The sequence below is a fragment of the Cyanistes caeruleus genome, chromosome 2, assembly GCF_971803275.1.
Source record: "Cyanistes caeruleus chromosome 2, bCyaCae1.hap1.1, whole genome shotgun sequence".
Lineage (NCBI taxonomy): Eukaryota > Metazoa > Chordata > Aves > Passeriformes > Paridae > Cyanistes > Cyanistes caeruleus.
This window is the reverse complement of record NC_141702.1, coordinates 43776103-43785235: the sequence shown is the minus strand read 5'-3', so window position 1 is coordinate 43785235 and position 9133 is coordinate 43776103. Positions and strand designations below refer to the sequence as shown.

General features: G+C 41.5%; 1 protein-coding gene across 12 annotated transcripts in view; it reads right to left on the bottom strand.

Moving 5' to 3' along the window:
• Window positions 1–211: 211 nt before the first annotated feature.
• Window positions 212–9133, bottom strand: part of PRDM1 (PR/SET domain 1) — a 102197-nt gene continuing 93275 nt past the window's right edge. For all 12 annotated transcript variants that reach the window (XM_086876687.1, XM_086876686.1, XM_086876685.1 and 9 more), the window contains 3 exons: window positions 3132–4240; window positions 2702–2830; window positions 212–2296 (listed from right to left, as the gene is read on the bottom strand). In XM_086876687.1, coding sequence (XP_086732813.1) covers window positions 1721–2296; window positions 2702–2830; window positions 3132–4240 — 1814 coding nt within the window. In that variant the 3' untranslated portion in view covers window positions 212–1720. The remainder of the gene's footprint in view (window positions 2297–2701; window positions 2831–3131; window positions 4241–9133) is intronic.

Below are 9133 nucleotides of genomic sequence, written 5' to 3'. Positions count from 1 at the left end.
AGGAGCTCTGGCCTGCTAACAGGGTCATTCCCACCAAATTCACTGAGATGCTACACATGGATGCATGATGAAGCCATTCACGTGTTGGCAAGTTCTGCCTTCGCCTTCAGCTGTGCGTGTGTACTTGCAAGTGATAAATGCCTTGGTACAACCTTCTGGTTTTGAGGTCATTGGTTATTTGCAAAACTGGGATAACATTTGATTTTCACACTTAGATGAAAAATAGGTTTTATTACATGGTTTGGCTCACAACTTAAGTGGTATAAATATATATACATATACATATATCGTATAGTGGTATAAATATATCTATAAATATACATGTATTCTTTGCTACACCTCAAACGTCACCATATCATCTTTGGGCTTAGCAAAACAAAAAGATAAAAGGACGTGCATTCTATCTTTCCCTGTGCACATTTTGGTTTCTTCTCTAAAGTAGCAAAGCATTTAAGTAAAACAGCATTGTCTGCACCACTGGACACAAGCACTGAGGTAATTGTTGTTCAACAACTTTGCAATGCCCTTTTCTTCTTTAATTAAATTAACCACAAAATGTACAAACACAAATACTGAGAAAAATCTGAGTCGTACAGAAAGGACGAAAAAAATTTATGTGCCAGGAAAGGACTTTGTTCCCCACTTCTACCCAGGCAAAGTGGGAGAGAAAAATACAAGTAAAACTGAACCCCTTCTTTCTCAGGGAATCTGACCATCTTTCTTTTTTTTTATCCCTAGAAGGCTCTGGCCAAAAAACCCCAAAATAAAACAAAAATCAGAAGAAAGAAATCTGCCCAAACCCTCCCCTTTTAGGCAGAATATTATTTGTGTCTTTGCTTTTAAACTGCTTGTGGAAACAAAAGACTGTAAGTGAGATTTTATTTTGGAAAAGCCACTTTAAGCTCATGTATTCCTTTGGTCTTAAAGTTACACGACAATGTGTGGGGCTGGAGCTGTGTTCTAAAAACATGTGGTATTGTCCATGGCAGGTTGGTGCTGTGCCACATCTGTTCCACAGAGAGCTGCAGGTAGAAGAATCTTTCTCCTCTCCTCAGAGAGGCAGGAGAAAAAGTTTCTTCCCTGCTTGCTGCTACTCTGGGTTATTGGTTTGTTTTTGTTTTGTTTTTGTTTTTTTCCTTTTCAATTCCCAGTGGGGTGATTTGCTCATGAAAGTACACAGCATTTTTTGTCAAACCAACAGATCTAGGATTCTGTATGTCACATGTCCAACTTTGGCAATACGAAAAACCACATTTGTTTAAAAGACATTGGTACATAAAACACATTTACTGAAACCCTAATCTTAGGTTCTTAAAACAGATGTGCAGAAAAAAAATCTACAAAGAATGGCCATAAAACAAAAAATAAAAACATTTAAAGTAAAAATTACAATGAATTTTTCCAGTCATTGTAAACATTTTCCTAATTATTGCTTTTAGAATGATTAATTGCATAATAAATTATGAAGTACTATCATTGAAAAAATAATTATGGATAGATGATTGTCTCTTAGTAACTGGCGAGGCAATGCACAGTCCTTTGCCCCTTTTTATGCCCTGAGAAAACAGTAACTTTGGAGTTCCTTCTTTCAGCTGGAGAGCGTAGGGAAACTACTGTAAGCCAAGATTGCTTTGCAGCATTGAAACTATGTACAAGCAACTGCTACAGGCACCCTGACTTGCCAAGTCATAAATAAAAAAAATCACTTTGCCAAAAAGTCTTAAGGGTCCATTGGTTCAATTGTTTCTTGCTTGACCTTTACAGGTAACAGAGGTAGTGGGTGACCGTGAGGCAACTTCATAACTGACATATCTGACGACTCGTAAAGGTTGCATCCTGAGGAGATAAGCCCATTTCCCAGGTTCCTCTGTAGAGAGACTTTCAGATTAGCTCCCTCCATTTCCCTCCTGAGCATGGTCAGTATATCCTTCTCCACGATCGATGTTAAGTCGATATTGTCCTCCACTTCTTCCAGCTTGTCAGCATTGTCACTGATGTCGAACTTCTCGATCTCCTCATTGATTCTGTTCAGGTCCTCCATGGAGAGGCCGGAAGCTGGGGCGACGGGGCAGTTGCCCTTCAGGTGGACCTGGAGGCTGCAGAGGTGAATGTAGCTCTTGTGGCAGTGGATGCATTTATGGGGGCGTTCCCGGGTGTGGAGACGCTTGTGCAGCTTCAGGTGCACAAACTGGGTGAATTTGGCTGGGCAGAGCTTGCACTGGTAAGGCTTCTCTCCAGAGTGGAGCCGCAGGTGGGTTTTGAGATTGCTGGTGCTGCTGAACCGCTTGTGACAAACCTAATGTGGGGGGTGGCAGAGAAACAGCGAATGAGTGGGAGGTGATTTTATGGTTTAAATCACAGACACCTAGGAGGAGACGGCAGGATGAAGCAGCAGCTTTCTATATCTTCACACTTTCTCACAAGGGGAAAAAAATCCCCACCTTTTTTATTTAAATATTGCTGAATGTCATCCTGAGTGTGGCTGTATCAGGCAGATGTTGCTCTAGCAGGCTGCAGGCAATCATGCTGTCCCACAGATGCTGCTGCACCAGGGCTGGGCCTGGCTGTGGTGCAGATTCCGGCCATGAGCAGTCAAGGGTTTGTCCCTCAGCCCTCCCTGCACACTGCATGGGGTGTGCAAAGCCCTGCCATCCCTTCAGCATCAGAAGGAATTGTATCTCTCTCTCTCTGTGTTACATACCTGACACTCATGGGGTTTTTCTCCCGTGTGTACCAGATAGTGCTTCTGGAGGTGAGCCAGCTGTGTGAAGCCCTTATTGCAAGTCTGGCATTTAAATGGTCTCTCTCCGCTGTGTACTCGGAGGTGCACCTAGGGAGAGACAAAGCAATTAACAATTTGCAGTTTCCAGTACTACAACAAAAGTGCTTTCAGATGTTTCCTAAAGTCAGCGGAAGAGTGCCATTGCCAAAATACAATGTTATCTAGTTAATTAGGTGGCGTCACTATTCAAACACACAACCACGCTTTCTTGCTGGGGGACGCTGTATTAAGCCCAGACGCATAAACAGCCTAACAAGCGAGGGAGGCCTGACCCTGCTTTTCCTCGAAAACCTACAGGGAGAAATCTGAGCCTTCAAAGAAGGCTCCTGTCTTATTCTCCACTGCCTACCTTCAGATTGGACAGCTGGCCAAAGGTCTTGGAGCAAACATTGCATTCGTACTTGATCTTCCCATTCTGCTTTTTCAGTGGGTATGGGAGTGTTTTGTAACCGGTCACATTCCTCTTACTTTTAATGAGATTCATGGCTTCTTCACCGCCGGTGGCAGCCAACACCACTGAGGTAGGTTTAGGTTGCATTATGTGTTCCGAACTGGCTGCTGTACCAGCGGTGGGGGACCCACTGGTAGGGCTGCATGGCTTGTCCTTCATGCTGGCAGCAGCGCCCGTGATAGAGAAGGCACTGTTGGGTGCTGGTATGAGGAAGTCTCTCGGATGATCAGGCTGCAGCAGTCGACGGCCTCCTTCACTGGGCAATGAGCTGGGGAGCGTGGTGGGGTTGAGCATGTGGTGGGAAAGGCTACCTCCGCTGAGCAGGTTGCCATAAAGAGGGTACATCCTTGGGAAGAGATTGAAATTGTTGATGCCATTGATATTGTTCAAAGCGCTCAGGTTATTACAGCTCATATTGAATGGAGGTAACAGGAATTTTGGGTAATGGGGGTTATAGGACGGTAGAAAGGCAGGTGAGAGGTGGCCAGGGGGTGCATATCCAGGATAAGACCCCAATCCTTCTGAGCCATATGATCCGTTCAAGTAAGAGTATGGCTCTCTGTGCTCTTGGGAAGTAGGTGCCAGAGGTGAAACTGTGACCCCTGGACTACTGTGAGGACTTGAACTTTTTAAACTTTGGTCTGGACTACTCCTCCCAGAAGGACTTGGTGTAGTAGATGCCTGGATGGGCGAGTGAGTAATGTAGCTGGGTCTGTCCATGCCGTATGCTAAGGAAGCTTTCAAATAGTCTTCTGGAATGTGAGGTCGGATCGGGTAGACAACTCGAGGGAAGAAACACCTCTCCGGGCTATAGTTCTTATGTAAATCATCCAAGTCTTTTTCTGGAGTAACTGGTGAAATGTTGGTCTGAAAGAAGTCTTTTCCTTTAGGAGGATTGGATTCCATTTTCAGGATTTCTTTCACACTGTGCTCCTTCTTTGGGACGCTTTTCTGATAAAGCTCATCTTTATCAGTGCTGTGCTGCTTTGGATTAATGTGGGTTTGTGCTGAAACACAAAGACAAGATAATGATTATTTAGATATATCACTGGCATTATCTCTTTTCAAAACAGAATCTAACCCCTACAAGTTTAGTGGGAAGGAAGGCTACTCTCAGAGATGAGCTATCATTCAACTTGCCAGAAAACTAATTGCTGTGTGAAGAAATGCCTTCTGGTATTAAGTCTTAATAAAAAGCATTGTTAATTTAAGGGATACCAGCCAGTACATAGAAGTCTGGATGATGATGCATTTGCAGAGCACCAGCCCCCATTCTGCAAACTGATTTCACCTTTCTTCCCCCTTAAACCTGCCTAGCTTTGCTGTTTAATGTCTCTTTAAGCAGTATTTCTAATAAATGTGGTAACGAGCATTTGTTCACTGTACAGGTTTAACTGAAGGACTGCAGAACACAAGCTCCCAGAAATGTTCCTCAGTAAAATAACAAGGCATGACAAATCGGGTTTTGCCAAACCGCAGCAGTCACTTCACCAGCCAGTTCAATTACTTACAGTACCAAAAAAACCATGGCTGGCTAGGATGAAAGCCTTCTTCAAAGAGAAGGTATTCTCCATCAGTAAACAGATCATTACTCATTAAATATACTGCTTAGGAACATCTACAACAAAGCAGACTATTTACTGCAGATTTCTGTGGCATTCAGTCTATGCAAAACTCCTCTGCTTACAGCTGTATTTTATAAAAAAAATGCTGAAGCAAAGCAAAAGAAAGCAAGACTGGTTGGCTCCAGCTTAAGTTGAAATGTGCTTTAAAAAAAAAGAGAAAAGAAATATGTATTTAGAAGGAAATAGAAGCTAGCATACATTCATCTCAGTTCAGCACATACTCTATTTGTATTCAAAGACCTTGCTTTCTGGACATAATACAATCTTAACAGCACACTGAAAGATGACTTCAGTAGAAAAACAAATCTGCCTTTATCCTTGTTACATAATCTTGATTACTTCTGAGATATTTTATTATAGGGGGGAAACTACAAGAATCTTAATTAGTTTATAATCATAGCTAGTTAGTGCAAGGCTTTCCATCAGGAGGTACAAGCCAATACCAGTAGGTACGTGACTCAAAAACACTGCAATCCTTTAGCAACATTTCTGCTTCCGTGACTGACTGCTCTTACTTCACTATCTGAGGTGAGAAACAGTTATTTCTGATTTTTGGAGGATCATCTGAACCAAGTGAGGAACGTGACAACAGGCAATGACCACGCCGCATTCAACACGGATTCTTTGCTTCACTATTCACTACCCTGATGGAATCTATCATTTGGCAACATTACCCTATAAGGCAAAGAAGCAGCCATTTATTAAACTTGTCCAAGAAAACAGCTGCTTTCAAAGCATGCTCCTACGTACAGCAACCCACTTTACAGTAGTATCCTTTTTGAAATGGCATTAGACTAGTAACAAGCAAATTTAGTTTGAGATTTAGGTTGAGATTTTTGAGTTTGAGTTTGTGTATTTTCAAGCTCCAATGAAATGCAATTGAACACAGTTAATTCAATTAAAATATTTATGACAAAACTTAAAAGCGTTGTACAGCAAGCATGTGCACACATAAGCAGATAGGGTCCAAATTATTTCTCTTGGTGTCCAAAGGTTAATGCAGAGCTGTATCAAAAATAAAGTAATAACATGTATTTTCTGGCTTTAAAAACATCTGCATTCTTTGGTAATTTTGTCTGTACTCCTGGACTGGTAACTCATTTTCTAAATGTCTACCAGATTTTTGGGCATAGCATAGAGGTCCTACTAGGTTCAAGAAGCTCCACAATGACACTGTAGATAATACTATCTGGATCTTCTTATCTGCTGCCTTTCACCACAGCAGTGTCTCAGAGCAAACATTCCTGGTGACACTATCAGCCTTGGGAAGTATCAAAACCAGGCAGTATTGAAAACTGGACAGAGGCGGTGGGAGGCAGGACTTGTGAAGCCTTGCAGCAGGAAAAATAAATAAATACCACTTTATCAGGCCCATATCAGTTTCTCAGTGGGGTCTGTCAAGCAGGAAGTTCAAATTGACACTTTTCTCTTTCAAAGAAAAAAACCCGGGGGAGGGGAAGAGGAAGGAGAAATGCTGGTGGTGCTGGAAAAGTGATAGAGAAACTGGGGCCACTTCAGCTGGAGAAACAGCTCCCACTGTCACAAGGTTAAACGTGAGGGTGGGGATGTACGTGCCTTATGTGCAGGAGCAAGCCCAGGAGTGACAGAAAGGAAGCTCATGCAGAGATCGTAACATTCTTTGTGCAACAATCCCATGCTCTCTTATTGACTAACTAAAGATAATTGCTCTTTTCTCCACTATTGAATTTTCCCAGTAAAGCTGTCCCTCCTACTAATTTCCATGTGTAGGCAGAAGTTGTGATGTTTAAAGATTGTTTTTCAAGTCTAACTGTGACAGCTTTCTTTAGTTTGCAAGCTATCTTTGGTCCATAAATCCCCTCTTAGCTTTTTCCCTTATTACCTGAGCACAAGGGACACTTGGGAACAGCAAAGAGATCAAAACATAAACAAGTGTGTCAGCACTGTGTAAAATAAGAGAAGGTAATGTTTGGGGCCAAGGAGAGGTTCTTAAGTTTTATACTGAAGGTGGATTTAAACCAGGGCTGAAACTGATTGAGAGGTTTACAACCTTTCTTGTTGCTCTTAAAGGAGCCATGCTTCAAAGTTCAAGAGATGTTATTTCTTATTGCAATCTTAAAGCTTTTACCAATCAAAATGTCTCCCATTCACTCTTGAAATGCATTTCTCCCCCTCACCCCCCATACATACACACACACACACATATATATACAGTAAATATAGGCACATACTCTTCCAAGATCTGTCTAGTTTCTGTGGTCAGAGAGACACACAGAAAAGAGATTCATGACAAAATAAGAATGGTGCAGCTGCATTTTAAAGTTACTGATCTGAGGGGAGTGGGGGGAAAGAAAGAAAAAAAACCTCAGACGTGCCTCTTGAGAAGCCTGATCCACTTCTAACTGAGGTCAACAGATTATTTGCTCAGATCTGAGATTAGTGAGTGCATGCAAGAGGAAAAGGGACAAAACTCCTGTTACTTTTAAGTATTAATAGAACTTGAGTGAAGGAGCTGCCTGAAGTGACTCCAGTGTGGGTGTTCCAGCTACAGACTGCTGCAGAGCTACAGACTTTGCTCTCAGTTCTTGTGCTCTGAGCTGTAGCCTGAGAAACATTTCATAAAAACAATGATCTGTTCTTTTCTAAAAACTTGAAAAACGGTTGTAAGCAGACAGTAATTTCAATAGTAATTTCAGGAGTGAGATGGTACTGAACACTTCGAGTGGTAGAGCTTAATTATGCCAATTCACATTTTCGATCTAAATTAAGCACCTCTTTTGCTAGTAGGAAGAGAACCTCGAAGTTGTGAACCGGGCAAAACAAAGACTGTTTCCACTCAAAATGAGAACAGAGACCAACATTTAGAAGTACATAATTTGATCATCTGTTTTCTAAATGTGTCTATGGCAGTGTGACGTGCCTTTGAAAACTTTTCGCTCAGAGAAGATCTTTCTGAGAGCCTTCAAATAATTCTCAGTATATAGACAACTTCAGCCCCCAAATTATGATTTTGTGAAGACAGCCTCTCATATCATTTAAAAATCATTTTCCTGAGCCCTTTTGAACATTCCAGGAGGCATTTTTTTAAGCAAGTGCAGATGTTTCCTCTCAACCCAAACAGAAAAGCTTCAAAAACCAGAAAGTGAAACTGCCCATAAACAAAAGGGAAAGCGAGCGACAGGACTGAGCTAACGGCCAGCATGTCAGGGCCAGCAGGAAGAAGAGAAGAATAAATCACATTTAAGAAAAAAAGCATTAAAAACTCTATCTTCATAGAACTGGAAACATTTTAAATAATGTCTCGTTAAACCTGTTAATGAAACAAAAAAATTGCGAAATATTTTGTAAATATGCAAATTATCTTCCCCCAGCTTGAACTTTTTTTCTGAAGCTTGACCAAAAGATGTCACCTGCCTGTACTTGACTGAGGAGACAAACATGACATGAGCAGCAGGAAGTTGCATCATATGATTGCAATATATGAACATTATTATCAAATTGTCATGTCCTGAGTCAATGCAATTGTTTGGATTTTGTTGGGCTTTTGTTATTTGGTTTTTGTTTTTTTTTTAACTACTACACTCTCCACCCCTCCATCCCAAAATAATCCTCCCATGTTAAGGTAAGAATGAAATTCTAAACCCTTTGGAACCACCAAACCAATTTTCCTCAGTGTTTGCTAAATAAAGTATCACAGACCAGAAGACAATCTGAAGGAGCAGTTGAATGAGGTTAAGCACATTTAGCAAATTACTGAAAAATTCTTTTTAGCAGAATACAAAAATCTTGTGCCACCATACTTAAAACTACTTACTGGACAATGGCACCATCTGAAGGTGACATCTCAAATTTTGACAGAAAACATCAGGGGCCTCAAAACAGGCAGGAAGGGAATGACACTTGAGTTTCCAGCACTGGGATAATGTGGAGTCTTGCCTCTACCACTATTGTGCAACTCCTTGCAGGCACTTCAACATCCATTTGAAGTTACATAGCTCCACTCGGAGCTAAGGAGCTAATCATGGCTGTGAAGGTAGGTGTGTGCTCCAGCGTCTGAAGGACTGGGTCAAAGGCCCCAATTCAGGAAAACACAGAGGACAGGGTTAAACCCACAACTAAGTACCTGCCTAATTGCTGTCTTGCATCTGGATGCTTTCCTTCTGCGGCACAAATGAACTAATGCTGGGGAAGTTACCTTTAATTTGAAAGTTTGCTGTTACAGATGCAAGTAGATGTTACATGTGGGTGTGTAAATACATTTATTCTCTAAAGTGGTAGTTCTCTCATTTTTGAGGC